Raw genomic sequence first — 27,075 nt, 5'->3', positions numbered from 1 at the left:
CTGTAGAAAGCTCCCAAGTCCTGACTTCTCATGAACACTCTTCAAGTCTGACTCCACTGCTTGCATTGCTCAAGTCTTACCTGTATTTCCCGCCCATTCCCCCCCCCCTTAAGCTGTCCCAACTTCCTCACCACCAGGACTGCAAAGCTGTGTATGTTTTAAAGGGGAGCTTAGAATGCTCCCTGTTTCCATATTGCAGTCAACGTCCCACCAGCATAACAAAATGCCCAAGAAACTAACTTATAAGGAGAAAAGGGTTCCTTCGGCTCAGGGTTCTGATGGCCCCAGTCAAGAAGTGTGAACTCCTTGATTCCCATCTCCGATTGAAGTGCCGGATGGCTCCAGTAAGGAAGAAGGAAGAAAAAGAGAGGAAGGAGGGAGGGAGGGAAAGAAAGAAAAAGAGAGAGGCTGAGGCCTCACTATTGCTTTCAAAGGCACACCTCAAATGATCTAATACCCGCCCCCCCCCCCCACACACACACACTAGGCTCCACCTCTTTAAGGCCAAACCACCTCCCACAGTGCCATCTTGGAGACCACGGATCTTTGGGAACATGAAAACTGCAGCACTGCGTGACTCCTGACCAGGCCACCTCATGACAGTCCTCCCTGTCAGCTCATTCATGTCCCACATATAGTAACAAGAATTATACAAGTACTCCTCTTTATTTTCCTTGTTTGACTGACTATCTTTCTTTCTATCTTCCCATAATCCAGAAGCCCAGGAAATGGAAAATTGAGGTTTAGACACGAAAGAAAGGCTTTCCAAGACAGAAGCATGCCATGTTTCTATCAATGCAATCCTTTAATGTATGAATATATTAACTCTCAGTTAAACACTGAGGTGGTGCTCTGTGTCTAGTCTCTAAACCACTCTGATGTTAGGCCAAGGTCCCTAACAGAAGCCAACCAGCCGGAGGGTGTTGGGGAAGCTCTTGCGCATGCTCATGCATTTTTCCTGGTCTATGTACAAGGTGTTGGCTTTGACAGCCAGGTCGTGTTCCAGAAGAGCTTTGGTGTGGACCAGCGACTGCAGGGAGTCCTCTGCATCTCTCAGGCGCTGCTGCAGGATCTGGATGGCGTCGTCCACCTCGTAGACCTCATTAACAAGGCTGCACAGGGGGAAAACATTATTAGTATAGTGGATGTCGCACTCCTGTGGTTTGTTCCCAGTTGAGTTAAGTGCTTGTGTTGTTACTGAATTCCTACTGGAGATGTAACTCCTGTTGGGTGACCCAGGTCTGAACCACTTTCTATGGCAAAGGAAGCAGAGCTGTGCGTGACTGAACCTCATGCAGGCCCATAACCCACAGTCCATGACTCTCAAGCATATTCTTGAGCTACCATACAGACCTCTACACATTGGCTTATCTATATGTGTCCATACATACATATATGTTAACTATTATATTTTAAAAGAAAAAGGGAAAAATTTTAATAAAGTATTTTGTAAAAAGTAAAATTGAGGAAAAGAAAAACCTTTAGACTTTATTTATTTATTTATTTATTTAGGTTTGAGAAGGGAGGAACACCAACTGCAATCACTATGTAGAATTAAGCGCAGTTCCAGGCATAATGTAACTTTTGCCACCAATGCCCTAGGTCATACCTCAAAGTCCCAGAGAAAATGTATCTATAATTTCCAAACCTAAATCCAACACAAAGTGATGTCATATGAAACTGAAACCATAGCAGATGTCATTCAGGTGTGATAGTGGAAAATATTCCATGTTCTTCATCAGGACAAAAAAACAAAAACATATTGTTCTGTGACAAAGATCTAACAACTTGTTCTCAAATGATTTTAATCATTGCTTCTTTTTTTTTTTTTTTACTTTTTTCATTTTTATTTGGCAGAGAGGCAGGCAGACAGTGGATATGTGCATACCAGGGATTATTGCCACTGTAAACATGTGTTACTTTGTGCATATTTACATGGGTACTTGGGAATCAAACCAAGGCTACCAGGCTTTGCAAGCAGTGCCTTTAACTGCTGAGCCATTTTTCCCAACCCTCAGTATTGTTTTGCTTTCATGCTTCTTGTAAAATTTGTTAACCTTTCCTAAATGCTTGTGGGCCATTTTGCATTTCAGTTATAACTTCCTGTGTGTCACTTTTCTTTTTCCTGGAGTGTTACTATTAATCTTAGCTATTTTCATAGTGCTATACAAATATTAGAAATGCATATTTTGTCTGTTATGCTTGTGGAAAATATTTCCCTAAAATGTTGTTTGCCTTTTTAGTTTTATTTATGTTTTTCTATACCTTGGATTTTCATTAGGGACTAGGAAAATAACTCAGTGAAGTAAGAGTGCTTGCCACTGAAGTATGAGGGCCTAAGAGAGGCCCTGAGACCACCTGAGTTTGATTCCCCAGCACCCACACATGCCTGTAACCCCAGCCCTATAGGGACTTGAGGCTTATGGATTTTGATATCCAAGGGAAGCCCCAGAAGCAAGCCACAGGGATCCTGATGACTAAACCAAAGTTTAATCAGTGACGCAAAGTTGAAATTTTCTCTGCTTGGAGGGTTCATTTATTAGCAGAATAAAAGAGCATGGGTTAAGTTAAAATATACAGAATTATGAAGTGAGCAGTGAATCTGAACAAATAAGGATATAGACATTTTAGAGGTATAAAGAGCCCATGAGGATAGAAAAATATCCAACCCACATTAACATCATTATTCCAAAGCAACTATATGCTCATAGAACCTTGTAACTGGGGAGAAAAAAAGCACTTCAGAGAGGTCATCGAGCCCAGCTTCCTTGTTTTGCAGACAAGGAAATGAAGCCCATAGGATTGATGAACTGCAGGTTCTGCAACCCACGTGTGTTTATAAACTGCACTAAGTTGTCCTGGAAGCTGGGAAGGAAATGAAGAGCTTCAGAGACTATCCTAGGGATCAGGGTCGAATTTCCTGTCTCTACCCTCGGAGACCCAAGAAGCTGGCCTCAGGACACTGGGCTTTTTTGGGATGACCCATTTCATAATCTCCTTTCTATTTGTAACTCACACAGACAATGCCCAGAATGCCTGCCCAGTTGAACTTGAATTTCAGATAAATAAGTAATTTTAAGTGTTAAGTGATTTTTTTTTTTTTAGTTGTGGTAAAATAGACATAGCATAAGATGTTCTGTTTTAACCATTTTTATGTGTACAGTTCAGTAACATTCAGCATGCTCACACCACGATGCAGCCATCACCAATCCACCCACAGAACTCCTTTCTCTCAAAATTAAAACTCAGCTCTCATCCTTCCTTTCCCAAGACCCTGGCCTCTATGAATGTAACTACTCCAAAGGCCTCACATTAGTGGACTCACACAGTATTTGTACCTTTGCCACTGGCTTAAATAAGTGAACATGATGGCCTCAAGGCTCACTCGTCCCATTGACAGAATGTGCCACACTTGCCACCTTTTGTCATTGAATAATAGTCAGTACAATTTTTTTCTTAACATGAAGTATTTTTAATATAAGTATTATGTAAAAAATAGAATATAGTTATATAAAATATTTTTATTGATTATTCAGAATTCAGCTTAAACTAGCTATCTCACACTTTTTGCACAATCTAGCAGTGCAGTCAGAGGGCATGTTGCAGCCCGGTCCGCATCGCTGGTAGAAATCACCCAACCAAGAGCAGCTTCTGGGAAAAAGAGATTTATTTTGTCTTACAGGCTCAAGGGGAAGTTCCACAATGGCAGGGGAAAATGATGGCATGAGCAGAGGGTGGACATCACCCCCTGGCCAACATAAGGTGGACCACAGCAACAGGAGGGTGTGCCAAACACTGGCATGGGGAAACTGGCTATAAAGCCCGTAAGCCCGCTCCCAACAATACACTCCCTCCAGGAGGTGTTCATTCCCAAATCTCCATCAGCTGGGAACCTAGCATTCAGAACACCTAAGTTTATGGGGGACACCTGAATCAAACCACCACATTCCACCCCTGGCCCCCACAAACTGATATCCATACATGATGTAAAATACAATACATTCAGTCTGACTTTAAAAGTCCCCATAGTTTTTATCAATCCCAATGATGTTCATACGTCCCCATAGTCCAAGATCTTTTAACTGAGCCAAATACCAAAAAATAACCTCAAAAAAACCCATAATGGCACAGAATAAAAATTCACATTGCAAAAGATGGCATTGGGCATAGCAAAGAAACATTCAACCAATACAAGATTTAAAACAACCAGGTCAAACATCAAACTCTGTAGCTTCAAGTCCAGCAGCTCTAGCCAGTGACAAATCTTCAAGTCCGATAATTCTAACCAGCAACAAGTCTCTGGCATTCCAATTCTGCCCCTCCAGCAAGGCTACTCACAATCCTGGGAAACTTCATCGGGGCTGGCAGCTCCTTGGCAGCCATCTCATGGTCCCAGTATCTCCACTGGGTCTCCACTGCAAGCCACGGTTCATCCTCATGGCCCCATGGGGTCTCTATGCAGGCAACCAGCAAACCCACTTCACACTGCCCATGGCCATTTCCAAAACACAAGACTGTGTTGCAAACTCAATGACCCTCTTTCCAGCATTTCTTATACTCCACAATACCAGGTAGGGTACCATTTTGTTAATCCAGGGGGGAATAAAGCAGACTTTGAAGAACAGGACACTCCTTGAACACTCAGGCCCCTTCAAAAGAGTCTACATTCTTCTTGTTGCCGCAGCGATGGTCAGCTGGCCCAATCTCAAAGGTTGTAATCTTTCAGTTGCAGCTGAATGGGCAACAGTGCACCCAAAGATTTTTCTTTCTGTGCCATATCCCTCTGCTCACACCAGTTCATTTCTACACAAAGCAACCCCGCACAACTTCTCAGGATATGGGCATAAGAGCAAGCATCTCACTTACGCTGCTAGCCCAGTTCAAGCACAGCTCTTTCTCACCCTCATAAGCCAAACCTCACAGTCCATAGTTCTTACTGCATTCAGGTCTTGCAGCTCAGACCAGAACAGTCCATCAAGCTGTACTTACAGCACTGCAAGGCATCTCTTAGGCCAAGGTTTCAAATCCTCCCACATTCCTCTTTCAAATCAGCTCCAAAAGGCCGAAGCCACATAGTCAGGTGTCTAGCAGCAACCCCACTCTTGGTACCACTTTACTGTTGCAGCCCAGTTCACATTGCTGGTAGAAACCACCCAACAAAGAGCAGCTTTTGGGAAAAAGAGATCCATTTTATCTTACAGGCATGAGCAGAGGGTGGACATCACCCCCTGGCCAACATAAGGTGGACCACAGCAACAGGAGGGTGTGCCAAACACTGGCATGGGGAAACTGGCTATAAAGCCCATAAGCCCGCCCCCAACCCTACACTCCCTCCAGGAGGCATTAATTACCAAATATCCCTCAGCTGGGAACCTAGCATTCAGAACACCTAAGTTTATGGGGGACACCTGAATCAAACCACCACAGGGCAGTTCAATGTCAGTACAACTCTGGCATTTACAGAGCCTGAGATAGTATGCATTGATGAGTATACCTACATCAGAGCCCTCCTACTCCCCCTCCCTAAAGAACAGTTTTAAAGTGTCCTCAGGAGATGTACTACACCATTGCTGGTGAGGCTAGGTGAGGAGAGGGCTCCAGGGCAGAAAAGGGAGTGTCATTTTGTATTCCACACAGATATCAATTTGTTTTATAACTTGTATGTGTGGTAGTTTAAATGTATGTCCTTCAATAGTCTCCAGTATTTTATTAAAGCTTGCCTCCAGCTTTCTGGCTGGAGGAGGTGTCACTGAGAGTAGATACTAGGGTCCAGCCCTAAGGTGTTACTGGGGGCATATCTGATTTCCAGGCCAAAGATATGCCAAGCGGTTTGATCTCTGGCTCAGTCCCTGCTGTTTGCTGCCTGTCTCTAACTGCTCATGGTTCTGGCTGTCTGATTATCAAGAACCTTACCCCTTTTTCATGTCCTGCCATAAAAATCTGATGGTTTCTGTCTCCCAAACATCTTCCTGCACCCAATGCATTACCACCACTCCCCACTCATCCACAGGGCCATCCTGCTCACTCATTTCTAACCTCAGGGCCTTCTTTTGTCGTCCGGTCAGTCAGCCAGGTCCAACTTAACTGTCTCTTGATCCCTCTAATGCAAGCCCACCTCTAATCCCAGGGGAAGAGGCTCCCAGTCCCCGGGGTTTGAATTCTACCCAGTGCAATCCAAGAGGATGGGTCTTTCTGTGGCCTTGGGGAGCCTGTGATTGTCCACCCCACAGTCCACAGTGTAGCGACAACAGCCCCCAGGCGGCTTGGCAGCGCTCTCAGCGGCATCCCACAGCTCCTCCTGCAGCACACAGGCTCGCAGACCTTATGCTTTGGGTGAAGACCAACTTCCGTGTGCTGGATGAAGAAAGCGACTTGGGAGGTGGGAGCTGTAACAGAGCTCTGAGTCAAAACCCAGACCCAGGCTGTGGGGGAGGGGGGAAGCAAAGGCAAGAGGGAACATGGGGGAATCTGCTTTCAGCCCACCTGCATCCAGGCTGAGGAGGGGAAAGTGGCCCACACCAATGGGGCATGGTGGCAAACATCTGCATTGCCAGCCATCCGGAGGATGAGGCAAAAGTTCAAGGCATGCCTAGGATACATTACCTCAAAAAAAAATAAATAAATAAATAAATAAAAAACCAATGACTGGGGCATAGCTTTTTTGTTTTTTTTTTAATATTTTTTGTTCATTTTTTATTTATTTATTTGAGAGCAACAGACACAGGAAGAAAGACAGATAGAGGGAGAGAGAGAGAATGGGCGCGCCAGGGCTTCCAGCCACTGCAAACGAACTCCAGACGCGTGCGCCCCCTTGTGCATCTGGCTAACGTGGGACCTGGGGAACCGAGCCTTGAACCGGGGTCCTTAGGCTTCACAGGCAAGCGCTTAACCGCTAAGCCATCTCTCCAGCCCAACTGGGGCATAGCTTTGTGGTTGGGCATTTGTCTGGCACATGAAAAGCCCTGTGTTGCATCTCTGACACTGCAAAACCAAGGTTGGAGGTGGTTGGTCGTGAGCTAAGGCCAAGGAAATATCTCCCCATACACATCTCCCATCAGCCCGTCCAGTGGGGAAGCGGAAGTGTCAAAACTTAAGTGCCCAAATTTTAGGGGTCTGAGAACTTATCAGAAAGCGTATTCTGTTATTGTTGTTGTTTAGCACTGATTGGCTTATAAAGAAGGCCTTCTTTAAAAGATCCAGTGTGTAAAGTGTCACTCACAGAGAAACTGCTCTCCAGGGAGGCTGGGAGTGGGACATACCACTCGAGAATTGTCTCTCCTCTCCCATTTGTCCCTGACTTCAAACCTCTGAACAGAAGTATAGGAGACAGAACAGGCCTATGTCTACTCTTTATTCTTTGCAGCCAAACCTCAGTCTGGTAGAAAGTCACCAATGGGAGACTGGAAACAACTGCATTAAAGTATCAATGCTTTGTATTAGACGGGGCAGTGGAGCTCCTACTGACTTGCTGCTGTATGAGTTAAGCTTGGAGTTGGGGGACACCGCACCCCTCAGCTCCAGCTCTTTCTGAGGTGCTTTTCCCTTCCAGCACCTTTTCCTTGCTGATGACTATTCTGTTGAAGCCACTCATTTTTAATGACTGACATGAAAGAAGACACCTTGCATTCAAATTCAAGTAGCTCTACTATAGCTTTATAAAAAAAAAAAAAAAAAAAAGATCTAGATTATTGACGTTAGGAAGAGCCTGCCCTGGTTTTCCACTAAAGATGCCCAGAAAATTTAGGATTGCTATTGAAAGAACCACTTAGAAAATTTTAAATGAGAATAAAAGTCTGGACATGACAATGGCCATTTTTCTCTATGTCTGTGCCCACAAGTTTATGATCTGGAGTCTAGCCAAAGGGTGGCTTGCAGCATGATCAGCTTTCCCCAAATAACAATCCTAAATATTCTTGGAAAGGATATTCCGACAAGAGATCTTGACAGACACAAAAAGTGGGTTTTGTACTAAAGTCAACAGAGAAGCAGGAGAAGCAGACATGCTAGGAGGCCAGCAGGAGGCAAGAGGAGCAGCAAGTTCAGTGGGTTAACTGGGAGAGGGAATGTGCTTCTCAGTGTGACAATGGTTCAGCTTCTCTGAGGAATCCGCTAACACCTCACATTCAGCCTTTCCTCAGATCCTTTTCTGGGCCTCCTATGCACAAGGCCTTGGGCTCCGACCCTAGCACCAACCAACCAAACATCAGAGACTTTATCTGAAGTCTGAAATATTGGGTTCCACCTTCACCTTTGAGGATTCAGCAGGAATGTTTTAGAACATGGAGATTGAGCTCAGCTTCTCCAAATATTTGCATCAAGTCACAGTTCATGATTGAATCCTAATTGGCCAGGTGGGAGGGATCTTTTTTTCTAATACAATTCACAGTAGGCAAAATTTGTTTTGAAAACAAGAAATTTTAATTTATTACTCTAAAGGTGTGACTGCATAGAAATACATAGGTGGACTTTTGTCCATAATATTAACATGTATATTATAACATATATATCAACATTTACTCATTAGTAATGTAGAAAGACTTTGAAATTGAGAAGAAAACTTTGAAAATACACTGTACAAACAGAATTGATATTTAGGATACTATTTGTTTACAGAACACTATGTAAAGTGGTGTGCTTTCCCAGTAAAGTGTCCTTACTGGCAGGTTCTTCTGAAGCAGAGACACGTTAGGCTGGCTGTGCAGGGGTGTGTCTTGCCTCTGCATAACAGGGCAACTTATTCCAAATAATGGGCTGTGTAGGAAGAGGGACCCATTTTCTCTCCATCATTGTCTCTATTATTATTAATGTCATGGTCAATTGGCCTCATAAGGATCCCCCTTCCTTTTTCCCTCCAGGTCTCATCACTTTGAACTAGCTCTGGTTGCTTTGATAATACCCAAAGCCATTTTATCTTTTGTATAAATACTGCAGGGTAAAGGGCTTTGGCCACAGAACAAGGTAAAGGACCAGGCTTGCAGAGTCTCTCTATGGCACTCTGTCTCTCCAGATGCTATCAATTTGACTCACTTCTAGAAGTGTCCCATTACCTGTGGACAACAATGATGGAATCCAGAAAGAAAGGGCAGATTTTTAAGTATGTGACAAGGAAAACAGAATGTGGCTGTGGAGAAAAGAAAAATCCTCACCAATTCATGTTGCTCATATACTAAGCGATCTTCAAACTTAGAGTTAGAGGACCCCTCAGTGTTTAGCAGATAGGCTATGAAGTCTGACCCCCCCCCAACACACACACCCTGTTGTGTGTGGGTGCTGAGCTTGACACAGCTCATAGAATTCCCACTAAGAGCCAGCACACACTGAAAGAAGCCCAGAGAAGGCTCACGGAGTGGCGGAAGCAGATGCTAAGGGCCCAAGGATGCCACAGCCAGCCACTGAGTACAGAGCAGCTGTTGGGATTGGTGGTGAAGTTCCTTTTCTGTTGAGAGCCACTCCCCGCACACAGAAATATGCAAAAAAAAAAAAAAAAAAGAAGAAAGGAAAAAAAAAAAGCAGCAATCCTTCCAAGAGAGGTGTTCTGGAAACCAAGGTCTCCAGAGAGGTGCACAGAAGCCCAGCCATGCTCTCAATGAGCTCAATGGTGTTTTAATGTGACGTATGGATGTCATTTCAATTTTTTTTTAAGTGTGGTGAAATGCACATAAATTTTACCATTTTAACCCGTTAAGTATGTACTTTGTTGACGTCAAATGCACTCACATGGTCAGGTAGCCATCACCACCATCATGTCAAGAGCTTCTCCATCATCCCAAACTGAATTCTTACCCATTCAACAAGTCTCCATGAGTAACAGTTGTAAAGAGGGCTCCTGCCTGACACGCGTCATCAGAAAGTATCTTTATACAGAGCCTGAGCCACAGCCAGGCACGGAGAAGCCAGAGCTGTTCCCTCCTGCCCAGCACCACCCCACGCCTTACCGCAACTGAGCCATGTCCCGGCACAGCTCTATGTTCGGCCTCCTTGTACGCTCATCCAGTCGGGTTTGAGCCACCTTCAGGAAGGCAGACTTTTCCTTGATCGCCTTTTTGATGGATTCTATGGTTGTTTCTGTCTGGAAGATCTCCTGCAGGGTCTGTGACAAGAAGAAGCAAATGTCTGAAGCTTGGTGCTCTTCCCTGAACAACCAGCGTCCCATCATCCTGTGTCTGTGCGCCTCCTCTGGGAGGAGGCGGATTCACCGAGACCCTTGGTCCTTCCTAGCCTGCTTCCCTAGGGACCGGGGGATTGTGCTGGGCTAGCTGAACCACATCCCAGAGAGCTCACTGTTCCTCTCTTCTCAACTCTGCATCAGTGATGGCATGTTGGTGACTCCAAGCTGGCCAGGCTGACAGTACTTACACCACACAAATTGGCAACACCACCTACTCGTCCCAAATGGCAAATTGATAAGTGCTGCGGGTAACAGAAGAAAGGGAGAGCCTGAGGTCTGAGTGACTCTAACCGTCCTCCTCTCATCAGCGCATTCTTGCCTCTCTATCATCTTACCAACTCAAGAGGGCTGTCTTCCTCCTGGCCAAAGACTGTCTGGAAGCTCATTAGATTTAAGCCAGGGTGCCTCAGCGGCAAGGTAGAGTACTGGCAGTGTCATATTCTTTTTAATTTTTTTTTTTTTTAGAGAGAGAAAGATACAGAGAGAGAGAGAATCGTTGTGCCTGATCTTATGTGTTTTGCTCCTTAAAGTGGAAACCCAAAACTGCATAACGTAGATCTCTTCCTGGTGACCCTCTTCTGTTCTAAGACTAGCCCTTGCCCTCTGAATTCCCACAGCCCTACATCCTCTCCATTTCGGTCCCTCTCTTGTGGCCTGGATGCGACCCGGGTATCAGCAGCATATTTGCAAACCCTCACCTGCCTTACACCACTGTCAGATCCAACCCCACAGAGCCTTCTCCACCCACCCTTGCCGGTGCTCTCTCTGGGTTCTCTGAGGCCTGCGCCTACTCCCTCTACTTTCCATTCCCCTGGTATTCCAGAGGCTCTTGGATTGTGTCTCTAGATCTCATTGCTTTGATGAAAGTGCCTCTCAAAGCCAACACCAAGACCTCTTGAACACCTTCCTCTCCATGAAACTCTGTCTCCTCCCGTGTTCTCTTTGAATAACTACCAGCCCAATTCCTGTCTTTCTAGCTGCTGCTCATCCTACCTCCAAGGTTTTGTGCAAGGAAACTTCTCTGCTGCGTCCTCTACCCTCTATAGTAACTCTGCAAACCACCCCTATTTAATGTCTATGTAATTCGGGCATTCCTAAATCTGCCATTTGGGCTTGGCCTCTATCTCTCTCTCTCAAGTTTTTATCTACCTGCCAAAAATTACTGTGCTCTTAAGATCATGGAAGTGTTATTTAGATGCTCTCTCTCCATGAAGTAATGCATGTTTGTCAAGTGCAGTAAAAACTGCCCCTTTCACTAAACGATCAGCACGAATGTGTGGTTTCAAGTGGTCCTTTCTGTACCTTCTCAGTAGACTAGACTTCGTCTGTGTGCATCTATGTGTGTGTCTTGTGTCACTCTATGACATGAGTCAGCAGGTCAGTCTGACAATCATGTGTCCCAAAGTGTCTAACACCGTACTTTGGATCTACTTATTAGGGTTTAATTGTGTGTCCTTTTCCTAAAAATTTTACTTTAAAGTCCCAACCCTTAGGACTCCAGAATGTGATGGCATTTGGAGGCAGCCTCTACAACGGTCTAGTTAAAATGAAGTCAGTAGGGTGTGCCATAATTCAGTATGCATGGGCAGTATGCTTATAAAAGAGGAAATCTGGTTATAATATACACAAAGAGAAGATGGTTCAAAGACCAATAGTGAAGCACCCAAGGAAACAGACCTCAAGAAGCAAGCACTCTTGTGGCATCCCAGGCTCAGATTTCCAGTTTTTAGCCCTGCGGGAAAGCTAATTTCTATTTTTGTGCCACCCAGTCTGCGTCATTTTATGTTACAACAGCCCTAGAGAGGTAGCACGTTAGCAAATGAAAATCTGATTCGCAAAAGAACTCTATCACCTCAGGCTTCTTGGACTTCCAGAGAGGCTCCTTTACCTCCCCCAAAGACAGCACTTGACGCCACTCAATTTCTTCCCAGTGTGGCTCCAACCTACTTCCAAGTTTCTCTACTGGGACACACCTGCTCATACTGGCCTCACCACCCTCTTCAGAGAACGGAATTTGACCTCTGATTGGCTATCTCCAAGGCTTTTTCCAAGGTGCCACCTCACTTGCACCACTCACTTCTCCTTTCAAACCACAACACGCTTTTTGCACTGGCTATCTGGCAATCACTGTGCATTAATTGCCTACTGTCATTAATGGCCATGAGTTTTTCCTATGTATACATCTCCAAAAATATAAGCTTGGGAGCAAAAATACCTTCCCACGTTTTCTGCTTCTCCCTTCCTTTTACAAGGTAGCAACAATGCCTGGATCAGCTAATATCTTCTGCATAACTAAGACCGTGAGCAGGAAAGGTAACATGCTGCCCCCTGGGGAAACATGGCACCCTTTGGAACACCTTTTTGGGCAAAACCATGTCAAACAAACAAGAATCACACCACAAGGATTGAAATAATGAAAGGGTAGGGAAGGGAAGGGGAGAAAGACAAGAAAAGGGAGAAATAAAACATACAACATAGTCTACAGAAGCAGCTTCGAGCTCCAAGACTGATACTCAGTAAAGGAAGAATGCCTTGTTTATGTTGAAACATGTGACTTGTGCCAGAATCCTTTCTTTTACTGACTGTGAAAACCCTCTGCACACTACCTATTTCCTGTTATTTGGTTCTGTAGTCCAGAAAAGGTATGTAAAATGACTGAACAGAAAACAAACATTCCTGCCATGTGTGTTAATAATAAATTCATTTCTTAGTTGTATACAGTGATTCATTAACTTTAATCATAGTATTTTTGTTTTGATGAAGTTGTTTCCATTAACTCAGCACCACATTGCCGGGACAAACATCCAACCAGACACAGTTTATAGGAGGAATGAAATTTATTTCAGGCTTACAGATCCAGAGGAAGTTCCATCAATGGCAGAAGTTGGTTCCCTTTCACTGATTCAAGCAGAGAGTCACCACCAACATCCAGCACCACAAGCAAGCAAAGGCACCAGAGCTCAAATACTCTTCCCACACCTGTGGACTGGAATCAGATCTTCCCCCAAACCCACCTTAGGGCTGGACTCCAAGATCCACCCTCAGTGACATTCTCACCTCCCTCCAAGTCTCTCCCCCCCGCCCCAAGCAAGAATCTGCCTGCTAGGGACTGAAGTTGCCAACTCAGTTTTAATATGTGTGGGTCTACAGGGTCAAACTTTTACATTATTACATTCAAATTACCACACAGTATATTCTTTGTGTTGATGAAACAAATACTATGCTTTGCACTACTTTTAATTTTTCTCAGTCTTCACAGGTCAGATGATCACACATGTCCCATGGAAGCTTTCTGGAGTGGTCTCAGAGGCCACTGCCTTGTTCCCATTAGTGAGGGACAGCTATGACTGACTCACATTCATTTGTTATGCTACATATTAAAGCCAGGGTCTTGCACACACTAGACAGGATCTTTACCTCTGAATTTACACCCAGCCCTGACTTACCTTTGATAAGTGAACATAAATCTTATTCTTAGTGTCTGCAGTCTCAGCAACTCGATTAGTGAGAGCCAAGTTCACTTTGTTGAACTGATTCCACATCTCATTGGCTGTCACAACCAGGAGGTTCTCGATGTCATCTCTCAGCTTGGCAGAGGCTGCCCGCTCACTCTGGGAGCAGAGAAGATTGTCATCCGTAAATTTGGCCCATGACTCGGGCACTGAGACCCTGAAAATGGGAAATGAATCAGTGATGACAATGACGGTCTGAAGAGCCTACAAAAGAAAGACAGGAAAGACCCCAATACCACTGATGTAGTCTTGTTGCATGAAATACAAACATCAGAGAAAAGCTCAGTTTATTTTTTAAATATTTATACTAGCTGCCTGGGTTGGGGGGGAGGCAGAGTCTCTGGCCACTGCAAATGAATGCTTGTGCCCCTTTTTGCGCTTGGCTTTATGTGCCGGGCTTGGGAATTGAACCTGTGCCAGCTTTAACACTTTTAACTGCTGAGCCATCTCTCCAGCCCAAAAGACTCATTTTAAACTTTCTTCTGCTGCTCCGTAGATCCAAATTTTAAGCCAAATCTACCATTTCTGGGAAAGGTGAATTATTGAAGGGTACTGGTATGCAGGTTTATAACAAATGTGCCCTCGATAGCCCAATAAGCTTAAAGAAAAATGTCCAACCTCGAGAGTAACCAAAAGCATTCCAATGAAAACAGCAGCAGACTAAGAATCCTTTATCAGAATAGCAAAGGGCAAGAGAAATACTAATTTCATGTTCAGCCTGTGACATATTTAGGAGATCTCTGCTGTCTTGCAGGTGGAGGTGATGAATTGGTCTAATCTTGCTGCAGAGTAAAAAGACAACACAAACTGAGTCTTTCACTTAAATGTTTAAAAGTCAGGAATTCCACTATCCTAAAGAAATAATATACACAAAGGTAGTATGGAAAGACATTCGTTTCAGCAATATTTATACTCAGCCCTGAAAAATTATACAACCTACCTTACAAAAGTGAAGTCTAGGCTAACTACGTGCATGTGAAAGTAATCTATGTAGCATGCAAATTTATGCACACTTACTTCATGAATACTTATTAGCTGAGGAGCATTTAGTTCACAACCAATACTGTTGATATATCATCAAGTGAAAAATCATATGTAAAGAGTATGTGTACAGTACCATTTTTAAAAAACATTATTTAAGAAACCAACATCTGTGGTGGGGGAACTGTTGAGTTTAACTCAAGATGAGCTGATAATTTTGGTTACCTCTAGATGGTATGTTTAATGAATGATATTAGTTAGTTCTTAGAATAAAATATTAGGTAGGATTCATTATGTTGACTAAAGGTTTCAGCTTCAGATCCAATGACCCAAAAATAAGGTCATGGACTTTTGTTTTGTTTGTCATTTTTTAAATAAGAGATGGCTAAGAACTCTGCTAGAAATAGAGGCATTTCAAAGGGCTAAATGGCAAAAGTGTGTGATCTGATCCCTTTTCTACCTCCCATCCTCTAAGATATGCTCTCTGTCAGCTTCAAGGTAAGCTAGAGGTATTGCGTGGGGCCACTTAGAACAATGGGTCTGACTCTGAAAACACTTGAAGAATTTAAAAAGGCAAGGTGGTAAGTAGTCTCTAGAGAGGGAACCACTTTGAGAGTATAGCAGGCACCTTCTTGTTCTTTGGACAAACCAACTGACCATTGTTGAGGCATGGGGCCTCAAGAAATAAATTAGGTCATTAAGAAGCATTAATAACTTAAAAAAATAGCTTCAGGTACTGAGGGTAAACTCAAGAGTATTATCTGCATTAAGCACCCTACCACTGCACTTCATCCCCAGCCTACATTAATGCCTTTCTTGAGAGAGTTGGTTAGTTCTTGTCAACATCAGTTAGTTTTCCTAAGGGCAGGCTGTTATAAAAATGAATCTGCCCCTCTGGCCTTCTATTTGGCACATGCTCACCTGTCCTTACATTTTTTTTTTTTCAGAACAAATACCCTCACCAGAAGTTGCCACCTTGTCCTCTGTAGCCTACAGACCCGTGAGCTCAAGAAAATTCTGTTCTTTATAAACCACTAAGTACCAGGGATTCTGTGATAGCTGCAGAAAATGCACTATGTTGACATGTAAGCTGCATCATTTTGAAAGGAAAGAATGAATGAAGTGTCAAGATCAAGATCACAGAAGTAGAATGTGTGAGCTTACGTGGCATCGACCCTCTCCACGCCACGGAAGAAGCTGACGCCCTCCGAAGTGTTGCGCAGGTGGTGGCATTTGTCGTCAATCCTGAGGGCTGCCTGTTTATCGCTCAGGTCCTTCTCCAGCTCATGCTGCGCAGCTCTGTTGGAGCTACAACACAGGAGGGAGAGATGAGGCTTCGCAGTCAGGCATTCACTTCCTGCACGGAGCGGCACTGTCCTAAGCCAGGACCCGCTCATTCTTGCTCTTCACATCTCTCTCTCTCTCTCACACACACACACACACACACACATGAAGGTCAACTTCCCAGCCTAAGGAAGTATCTTTGGAGATGGCCATATATGTGAGTCATGAGAACCCTACTCCTGTCCTGCCCATAATTCCTGACCCATGGAGCATGGTGGAGGAGGGGAGAGGGCGTGTAGCGCGGTTTCTTCCTAACACACAGCAGCTGTTCGAGATAGGACACTGCCTTACAGTCAAGGGTCCGTTTCTGAACTTTCCTTTCCTCCTTTCTGTTCTTCTGCATCTTTCCCTCCTTCCTTTCTATACTTTGAGTATAATTCCCCCAAGAAAGTATAACACATTCACAGCTGAGCATTCCTCTATCCATTGGTGACTTAGTTTGTGGTCATGTTATAGCTAAGAAGCTTGGCAAGAGATATAAACTAAGGGTCAAAATGAAGCCCCAGTTCAGGAGATACCATGCTTACAGGAAAGTCAAGAACTGGAGGTTTAACCACAGCACTGTGCCCCAGCAGCCCAGCTGCTAGGAAGGGAGAGACCCTATTTGAGCTTGGAGAGGTATAGCCTTCCCTGCATGCCAGAGAGAGGACTCACAACTTATGGCCAGAGGCTGGCCATGGGTTGAGGGTAGAAATCATGGGTGACAGATGAACCACATCTTCATTCATGCAACAGTACATTCAGTAAAGAAGCATTGCCTGCCTACTAAAAGACTGGGTACAACAGGAGATAAGCAGAAACTATTCTCTAAGGAGCCTTATGCCACTGGCTGACACAGTAAATAAGAGGTGCAAACTATCAAGCAGGAAGAAGAGGTCCTAAGTGCGGTTATGATTATTAAATAGGGTGGTCAGGATAGTTCTAACCGGGTGACATGGAGCAAAGACATGGGAAACAGTAGTAGGTTGGACACTGGAAGCTGACAAGGTTTCTTCTAAATAAAATTGAAACTAGTGGCTCACGATTTAAAAGGATTACTCTCATGCTATGCTGAAACAGACTGTAGGGGCCCTCTGGGGAGACCCACTAGGAAACCACAGCAGTGGCTTGGAGGAGATGCTGATGGCAAGGCCCAAGAGGACAGTAGGGAGAGGGAAGAGGTTGGCAGAATCTGGATGGATATGGAAGGATATAACAGGAGGGGAAGGGATAAGACAGGGCAACTAGGAAAAGATCAAAATGTACTATATATGTGTATGAAAATGTCAAAGATAAAATAAAAAAACTTTTTTAAAAGAATGAGGACAATCTCCTACGAGATTGAACCCAGTGAGAATAAAGAGCTTGAGTCACAGGATCAATGGAATTCCATCACTGGAGGTGAGAGTGGAGATGGAAGCTAGGGAATTTCAAGTGACACACACAAGCCTGAGTGCTCATTACACACTCATGTGGAGAAACACAATTTGGAAAAGTCTGTGCTAGAAATAAAGCCAGAACTGTCAGCATTTAGTCCTTTAGAAATGGGACAACTGAACAATCTTAGTGATTTCTGTGCTTCCAGAAGCTGTAAACAAGGCAGGCGTACAGGAGTCACTCCGGAAAGACTGCATGGAACTGAGTGAACTGACTCCAGCAGCAGCTTCCCTGCAATGGAGCCTGTGTCTGAGTACAGATCACTTGGCTTGACAGTTAATTTTTTTTTTTTATTAGAAATGAGGAAAGCGTCCCTCAACTGATGGGTGGATAATACAATGGAGTTCTACTCAGCGGTAAAGAAAAATGAAGTTATGAAATTTGCAGAAAAATGGATGGATCTGGAAAGGATTATACCAAGTGAGGTAACCCAGGCCCAGAAAGCCAAGTGCCACATGTTCTCCCTCATATGTGGCTCCTAGCTACAGATGATTGGGCTTCTGCATGAGAAGGAAAATAGTTAGTAGCAGAGGCCAGTAAGTTAAAAAGGAGACATAAAAGGAAGAGAAAGGAAGGGAGGAGGGTACTTAATAGGTTGATATTGTATGTATGTAAGTATAATGATGATTGAGATGGGGTGGTAATATGATGGAGAATGGAATTTCAAAGGGGAAAGTGCAGGGGGGGAGGGTATTACCATGGGATATTTTTTATAATCATGGAAAATGTTAATAAAAATTGTGAAAAGAAAAAAAATGAAATTAAAATTAAAATTGAAAAAAAAAGAAACGAAGAAAGCAACTCACAAACTATCTGGATTTTGTGAGTTCTAAAATAATATATGTATGCAAGATAAAACCCTGAAGCTGTTTTCCCTTGCTCAGCCTCAATGCCTTGGGTTACTCTGTTGGAACTCTGGACTAGGTCTCATTTGTTATCTGGGACCAGTGTATCTCATGAGCTTCCTATCTTGGGATGATATCCTAGATGAGAAAGGGAGCCTGGACTCCTCACCTGACCTCAGCCTCCTTGGAAAGGTATCTGGGACACCGCTCATCAGCCTGTCTTATAGCCCCAGATGGCTGCCATATGAGTGCCCAGTGAGACTCCATTTTCAGCTGAGATCCATTCTGAGGGCTTCAAAACCAAATGAAGTGGAGAAACCCACTTGAGAGAAAGTTAATTCTCATCCTATCGCCATTACTGGTGAGAGTACAGTGAAAAAACCATCCTGAGAAATGAGGTAAGCACTTTGTTCTCTATATACCAAAGCAAAGCCAAGCTTCTTAAAGGATCAGCAACAAAGATTTAAAGCAAGCACACACAAGTAGGGAGGACCTTCTGCAAAGACCTATGTGACAGCAAGCAGGAAGAGTCTGTTAAAGGGGGCATGATGGAGCTACTCCAGCATGGGACAATCGAGGCCAAGACAGGTCAAGGACACCAAGCATAGCAGCAGATTTTAGATTATGAAATAAGATGAGTGACTATGCCAAACAGTTCAGAAACAATTCTTTGAACCACATGGAATGTTGTTCCGGCAGTTCTTATGCAGCAGAAACCAAAAGTTTCTCTCAGAGCTACACTGCCTGGTATTTATAACAGAAGTAAACTATATAATTAATCAAATCATGGCAGGCATATTGAATAATCTTTTGCCTATTCTCACCAATCTCTGAGTTAAAGAGCCCTTCTAATCACACCTGCAGAGGATCTTGCATGTAAATTCACCAAACTTCCCAGGGTTGGACAGAGTGGGCAAACTAAGTGAGATGTAATGACACTGGTTCCTTCAGATATATTCTATGTCACCTTGGACAACAGTAGTATAAGCACAGCCATCATGTCTTTGAGGGAAATTTTCAACCTTACTTCTCTCTATGGCCATACCCACATTGATCTCTCAGGCCCTGTTAGGTCCCAGGTGCAGCTTTTTTCTATGCTACTAGCTGTGATTACCACTTAGGAATTTTCTCTGATTATTCTTCTTCCCCTACATTTGCCGTTAAGTATTAAGTATCTATGATTACCAAGAAAAAAGTATCAATTCTCTTGAGGAATTTGTATTCTAATAGGGAACAGGAAAAGCAAGCTGTGCAGTTGAATGCAGTGAATGCTATGACAATGTCATCAGGAGAGATGCATATTTAATGAGATATGAAAAATAAACATAAGGGAGCCACAACTTACTGCTTTCTTGGCTGTTATAACTGAACACACAAAAGTCAATCTCTTATTAAAGAGTAAAAGATTTTTGAGTTGAAAGAACTCTTAGCCATACTCCAAGAGAAAGCAGAAATCCTTCTACAGAACCTCAGAATTATTTCTTTAAATAAAATTTTAAGTCAAAACTTCAAGCACTCATTTTAATCTTTGAATAAAACTGCATGTGTGCTGCTATGCATGCATGAGTGTGCATGTGTATGATCTTAGAAAAAGTTAAGAGAAATGTGAATGAGAGGCATAGAAGCATAGTCTAAGGATAGAGTGTAAATTGCATAAAGCTCTTACGCAAGTTGGGCAATAGCCTTATCCAAATGTCGCCTCATTCTTTCTTGACAACACAGAATATTATCAACTTCCTACTTGAAAAAAAAAACCAGAAATTAATGTCTTCATTATTGAATATAACATCCAATGTTAGAAAGGTAATGAAAGCTTTGTTGAAAACTTGTTAAGCTTGCAAATAATTTTTTATACACTTACCTGCAAATATGCCCAAACTATATACTACAAACTAGATATTGGTCTGAGACTCACTCCTTAGAGAACGATTGAGAAATTATACTAAGAGCCAAAATGGGACATGGATAAAATTTTATGTTTTGTTCCCTTGTTTTATCTTTGTCCTTAATTAAAGCAGTGAAAAATAACTAGACCAAAATTTTGGTAGCCAGTTTGGGTGGCACATGCCATTAATCTCAGCACTCGGGAGGCAGAGGTAGGAGAATCTCTGTGAATTTGAGGCCAGCTTGAGACTACATAGTGAATTCCAGGTCGGCCTAGGCTAGAGTAAGACCCTACCTCAAAAAAAAAAAAAAAAAATCTGGTAATGTGACATACTGAACTTAAATTGCATGCCTGAAATGTTTAGTGAGGAAAATGCATTTAATGAAACTCTTGTTTAACTTCTTTTTTTAATTAGTTATGAGCATACTTAGTATGTAAACAGCATATTTTGGTATCTTTCTTTCCCTCATCACTGCCTCTTTTCAAAAGGGACCCTCCTCATTGGGGATGCAGGTCATTCCCATGGGGATTGTAGGTCATGCTTAATGAAACTCTTCTTTTTTTGGGGGGGGGTTCAAGGTAGGGTTTCACTCTAGCCCTGGAATTCACTGTGTAGTCCTAGGGTGGCCTCAAATTCACAAGGATCCAACTACCTCTGCCTCCCGAGTGCTGGGATTAAAGGCGTGCACCACCATACCCGGTGAAACTCTTAATATTAAAAAATCATATTAAAGATAGTTTGGGCCTGAACAGAGATAAGGCAGATCATATGCCAATATTTGTATTTGGCCTTGAAATAGCTGCATTAGAGGCAGATGAATGCAAAGCACTTCCTCCCCTACCAAGAGAAGAAAGCTTATAGGAGGTGGTGAGTATATGCAGATGGAGGAGTCTTGATCCAAGGAGCCCTGTGAGTACAGGAGAGTGGGACAGGAGCTGGGAGGTGGTCCCAGGCTTCTTGACACTGCTTGAGGAAGAGCAGATGCCCCATGAACTTCCTAGACTTGAGAAGGAGTAACACTTCCTCATTGACTTCTTAGAAATTCTCAAAGTACATGATTGAAATGTGTTCTTATCTGCCGTGCTTCATATGAAAACCAAATAGAAAATTCTGTCTCTGAGTTTGAAGAATCTTCTATTAATCCTACTACTTGAGCAGGTGAACCCTTCACAAAGCACCTCCTGTTCAAATCCACCTCTTAGGAAACTATATCTTAGGATAGTAGGGAGACAAAACAGATTCACAAACTTTAGCTTCCCATCACCTCAAGAGAAAACTTGTAGCCTCAGTTGGGATCCAAACAAGGGACAGCCTCAGTGACTGTCTCCTGCAGCCAGGGGACAGTTTTCAGCAGAATGAAGAAACTGAGGACAATGCATATTACAGACAACAGTAAAATATGGGGTAGGGAAAGTGCATGGGAATTTTACATGAATCTTCTTTCAGAACAGAAAGAGCTGAAAACTAGTGAAAAGGGTCAAGGCAGTCAGTGGCTGCCACCCAAGATGTGACAATGAGAGGACACTGGTACATTAGTAGAAAAAGGTAGCTGGGTGTGGAGGGAGCTGCAAGGGCAATGGGGTGGGGGGAGGAGAGCTGCGTTTACCACTGTGTACTCTATGCAGCTGTAAAATTGTTACATGTTAATCAAAAAATTTAAATATTTGGCAAGGCACTTAGGGTTGCAGAACTAATGTTTAATAAAATGTCCATGTCAAAGAAATAGATTAATGGTAGACTCAAGAACATAATGACTGAAATCTTAAGGAATGAAAGAGATCTTATTGTAGGCAGTACAGAAAAGTGAGAGAACTTAGAACTAAATCAAAATTAAGAGGTGAGAGGAGCAAGAGAGACTTGGAGATTCAGCAAAGTGGAACAGATACAGCCCTTGTCTTCAAGTAGCAATTTAGAAATGTACCAAGGTTCCCCAAATACTTATATCCCTTGCCCTATTAATATCTATGTTGCCTTTCCTAAGATGAATTCTAAGGAAATAGTCAGAAGTATATTCAGTTATCAGTAATAACATTTTTTGATTCTGCAATTACTAAAGTAGAAAAAAAGGGGCAAGACAATGAAGCAACCTAGCTATTTACCAAGAGAAGTATGATGTTTATTATAAAACAATAGCACAGTAACACTGTAGAACATTGTACAGCCATTAAAAATCATGTCCCAGAGAAACATCTAACGATAAGGAAAACTTACTCTACTGAATTTTAAATGAAGTAAGCAGATTTTGAATCCACAAATTCAGTGTGATTATATACTTAGAAACATGTCTGTTTCATCATTGTATGAGTTGGATGGGATGTATCTAAGCAGTATTTGTTTGTTTAATTTGGCATCTATATGTGCAGTATGTATATGTGTGCATGCTTGTGTGTGTGAGCATGTAACATGCCGCAGTGTGCATGTGGAGGTCAGAGGACAACTGGGCAGGTCCTTACCTTCAAGGCAGAGTCTCTCAGTGTTCTGTGCTCCACATGGGAGCATCCAGGAAATCCTCCTGTCTCTGCCGCACTTCTTACCATAATTGTGCTGGGACTACAGAAGCCTGCCACAGCTTCCGGCTTTTATGTGGGGTCTGGGGACCTGAACTCAGGTCCTCAGAGCTGCATGGCATGTACTTTATCTATCGCTGAGACATCTCCCCAGCTTTCTGAGCATGATTTATAGAATGACTAAAGCGTTCCCAAAATTGACACTGATTGCTCTCTGTTAAGGCTGCTAATGATTTTTGCCTTTAGTCTTCTGTATTTTTGAAATTCTTTGTCTGTCTGTCTGTCTATCTATCTATCTATATGTATATGTATATATATACATATATTACTTTTAAAACAAGAAAAATGTGTCTTCATTAAATGCTACACATTCCTGATATGCTAACTCTTCACTTACATAATAGCATTCTTATGTCTGCACTTTAAGCACACATTTACAATAAGTTTCTCATTGCCAGAGCATTTCCCCTATATTTACCGTCAGTAGTTCTATTTCAGCTTCATCATGAACCAGATCAATTCCCATTCTTTTCTCTCGGTGAAATAGACATTCTCGGGCAACCTATAGGTCCACCAAAAACAGGACATTAATACAGCCTGACCACAGCCAGTGATTAAAAGATCTACTGATTCATTTCCACAATAGGTCAATAGGGATTCTCAGTATCAACTTTTCAAACCATTTTGGGAAGGTCTAGAATGCAAAAGACTGTGACAACTAAATAAATCTTTGCTGCTACAAAAAAGAGAGCTAGAGAAATTGCTTAGTGGTTAAGGCACTTGCCTGCAAAGCCTAAGGACCCAGGTTTGGTTCCCCAGGACCCACGTAAGCCAGACACATGAGGTGGCACATGTGTCTGGAGATCGTTTGCAGTGGCTGGAGGCCCTGGTGTACCCATTCTCTCTCTGTCTTCCTCTCTTTCTCTCCCCCTCCCTCTTTCTCTCAAATAAATAAATAAATATTTTTTAAAAGTAGAGTTAGTTCTGGAAATTAATTTGAAAAAGTTTCAAATTTGGAAAGTTGAGAAAATGAAGCAGAGGGTATCTGCCTAATACCTACAAATTAGCATCTAAGAAAATGACTTGGCAGTGATTTTCCAAGAAAGAATTAGATAGCATGAAACATAGATTTTAAGATACTATTTCCAAATTCTTTCTACTAAAAAGAATGAGAAAAAAATTGATGAAATTTTTCAAGACATAAAAATATTTGTGTGCCCAAAAATCCAAGTCATTTTTAAAGTGTCATTTATTATTTTCTTAACTACATAATGACATGTTTTATTCATTAGGATTAAAAATATGTAAAATATGAGGAGCCATTCCCCTATCATTGTTTTTCTGCTTGCTTACTTTAACAAAGTGGAGGCTATAATGACCTTACAATTTCATATTATATTGTTTAGGACCAACATTAAACTGTAGACCTAAGTCATAAGATATTTTCTAGGCAGCATATGTTGAGAACCACAGTGGAAAACAGCATAAATTGCTAACAATAAATTATATTTCAAAGAACATCATATAGTTCAAATGTTTCTTTTCAAAAATTATCTCATAGCATGAGACTACTACTCAATGTTATTTTGAAAAGTTTAAAATGTATAGTAGTTGGGATCTATCATTGAATCCTATCTTTGAGTGAATCTCTAATTTCAATAGTATAATTTGCATCTCCTACAAAAGGAACTAATGCATGAGGGAACTCTGATTATTTAAGTATATAGTATTAAATCACTTTCCAGAAAATTTCTACCAATCTACAGTCCCACCAGTGATGCATTATAGAGCCAACCCTAGATGTTACAAGTGTTTATTATTGAAAAATCAAGCCAAAGACAGTCACCTGACTGATTTAATTGTTGTTGTATTATTAAGTTTTGGCAATCTTTCTTATATTAAGTGCCATGTGTTTTATGTGGAGATTTATCGCTATGTGACAAACCCTAATTGTACCAGGACCTTCTAATACTGTGATGGCAATAAATGTTGCACCACATAAGAAAAACCAGATAGAAACTGCATGAAAAATTCACATGTCAACTGTGGTGCTTTCAATGTATGGCCCCATATTCTTGAGTGTTTTATTAAAATTGAGTGTACAGCTTTAGCCCCTAGCAGGAAAGACTCCTGCTATGGACGGGGTCACTGGGACAAATCTACTTCCATCCCAAATGCATAGGCAGAGCAGTTTGAGTTCTGGGTTCCTGTTTGCTGCTTTCGGTGTGTGCTGGCTGTTTGATGTTTGCTGGATCTATGAAAGGGGGCCAGCTTTTTCTACCATTGATGGAACTTCCCCTGGATCTGTAAGCTTGAAATAAATCACTTTCTCCCATAAGCTGTGTCTGTTTGGATGTTCATCCCAGCAATGTGAAGCTGACTACAAGAACCATATCATGGAATGTAGTCATCATGGTATAGGGAACTAAGAGAAGAAACAGAATGTCTACTAGAAATTGACTAAGAGGATAAGTGGTTGCAGTTTTAAGAATATTTCCAGGCCCTGAAGGCAATGGTGAGAGGTGAATTATAGAAAGCCCACAATCCTCAAAATAACTCAGGGCTCAGGGGGAAGGCATAAGGCTTCTGTTGCTCCACAATCCAGAATGAATTATTTTTAAAAGATAATGTTTGTGTGCTACCAACCTATCTTGAGCCTCTAGGGCTTATGCATATTTATATGTGTCTGTGGTTAGTGAAAAAAAGAATGTGACAAGAAATGATAGTGCACAGAGATGCCCAACAGACTCTTCCAACCACTGAACTTCCAAGTCCTTGGTCATTAAACTGTTATACCACAAATACCATGACAGACCTATTCCAAGGACATGGCACATAGAAATGAGTCACAAGCATTAAGACAAATGGTATTGGCTGCATTCATCAAGCTGTACATAACTTTAAAATAATTTATTCAATTTCCCCATCATTAAGTATAGAATTTTTTCTTTGTAATGGTGGAGGCAGGATGGAGTAAATAGCCCATCACATGGTCCAACAGTCCCAGGTGATTGGAGTCCACTTCAAAGCCTGATCAGGGGCTAGCAACTAAATGAAATGCTGCCTGTTACTTTGATAACTGGCCTATACTCAGCCCCATTTATCTATTTAAGAAAGTTCAGACTGAGTCCCCAGGAGATTTCCCTCAATCATCTGGGACCTGAAACAGAATCATAATAGACCCAGGAGGCACTTCATGGTACAGACTAAGAAAGCAAAAAGTTTCTTAAATGAATAATTATTTTCTTAAGTCGTTGTCTTAATCTAGAGCCTTCAGTGATCATGTGATCCTTTTAAAGAAATAAGCTTACATTTGTAGGGGCTGAAGAGATTATTCAGCTAAAGACTCTTACTTGCAAAGCCTGACAGCCTGAGTTGATTCCCCAGTACTCACATAAAGCCAGAAGCACAAAGTGGCACATGCAACATCAGTTCATTTGCAGTGTCAGGTGACCATGGTATACCCATTCTCTAATAAGTAAAATACTTTTTAAAAATGTTTACATTTTCACCTGAAAGCACTGAGTATCCTAAGAGTATCTCTAATTAATTTGCTTTACGTGCAAAATTCATTCATACGGTGGTTGTTCCGTATGATGTGTAAAATGGCAACGGTTGAGCCATTACTGAAAGCACTTACAGTACATTTTCTGATGGGAGTGCTTCTACAGACAAAGTGAGACAGGATCTGATATGCAACAAAGCTATACTAATAAAGATGAAGCACCTTCTGTCCCCGCTCATGTTTACCTGAAGAGGAGCTTCCGTCTCCATCAAAGCCCTCTCCAACCTTTTCTTAACATCAGTAAGTGCATTTGTCTCTCCAATCATTTCATCTAGCTCATGAGTAATTTCAGATTTCCAAAACTCTATGTCATTGACACGTTGTCCCAAATTTTGGGTCGAGTTAGCCTGGGTCTTCCTGATTTCTTGGTATTTGTCTTGAATGAGTCGAGACGTGTCCACTCTGAGTCTCTCTGAATTATGTCGCGATGTATTAGACTCTTGGTAGTTGGTTAGGTTGGACCGATACCAGTCATCCGGAGTGTACCTTGTGAAGAGAGTGGTTCTGTTGGAAACAAAGGGGAGCATGGTGCTCTCACATACCCTCTGAGCTCTAGTGCAATACGGGTCCAAGGTCGGGGTATTGGAGACCACTTTGTAGTAGGTGCTTGGTCTCCAAGGAAGGCTCAATGAATGAGTCAGGTTGTTATGGGGAAAACGGTCCCTGTAGGTTGATGCCAAGGTACCAATGGCTGGTAGAAAACTGGTTGGTGTTGGTTTAGGGTGGGCATACGTTGCCGTCAAAGAAGAACCCACAAGCTCCATGGTGCCCCAAATTGACTTGTAAATCTATCCTGTTAAAAAAAAGTAAGTAAAAATAGAGAACCACATCAATTAACCTCATGAAATATA

At 42.3% G+C, this 27,075-nt stretch overlaps 1 protein-coding gene across 1 annotated transcript; it reads right to left on the bottom strand.

Moving 5' to 3' along the window:
- Positions 1-895: 895 nt before the first annotated feature.
- Positions 896-26,988, bottom strand: Tekt3 (tektin 3). Its single transcript, XM_004663108.2, has 7 exons — positions 26,410-26,988; positions 23,138-23,221; positions 19,933-20,003; positions 15,826-15,969; positions 13,615-13,837; positions 9,936-10,090; positions 896-1,112 (listed from the first exon to the last, which is right to left on the bottom strand). The coding sequence occupies exons 1-7, from the start codon at positions 26,986-26,988 to the stop codon at positions 896-898; spliced, it is 1,473 nt and encodes a 490-aa protein (XP_004663165.1).
- Positions 26,989-27,075: the final 87 nt, after the last annotated feature.

Source organism: Jaculus jaculus, chromosome 12 (assembly GCF_020740685.1).
Source record: "Jaculus jaculus isolate mJacJac1 chromosome 12, mJacJac1.mat.Y.cur, whole genome shotgun sequence".
Classification (NCBI taxonomy): domain Eukaryota; kingdom Metazoa; phylum Chordata; class Mammalia; order Rodentia; family Dipodidae; genus Jaculus; species Jaculus jaculus.
Note: the sequence above shows the minus strand (reverse complement) of the source record. Positions and strands in the feature narration are given on the sequence as shown.

What these genes read in the sequence shown, in the direction of transcription:
- Tekt3 (XM_004663108.2), bottom strand. Translation starts at nt 26,988, where the DNA reads ATGGAGCTTGTGGGTTCTTCTTTGACGGCAACGTATGCCCACCCTAAA. An exon ending in AAGGCTATTGCCCAACTTGC is followed by an intron (nt 15,970 to 19,932) that starts GTAAGAGCTTTA and finishes CCTGTGTTGTAG; the next exon opens with CTCCAACAGAGCTGCGCAGC. An exon ending in GTGGAGAGGGTCGATGCCAC is followed by an intron (nt 13,838 to 15,825) that starts GTAAGCTCACAC and finishes TCCCATTTTCAG; the next exon opens with GGTCTCAGTGCCCGAGTCAT.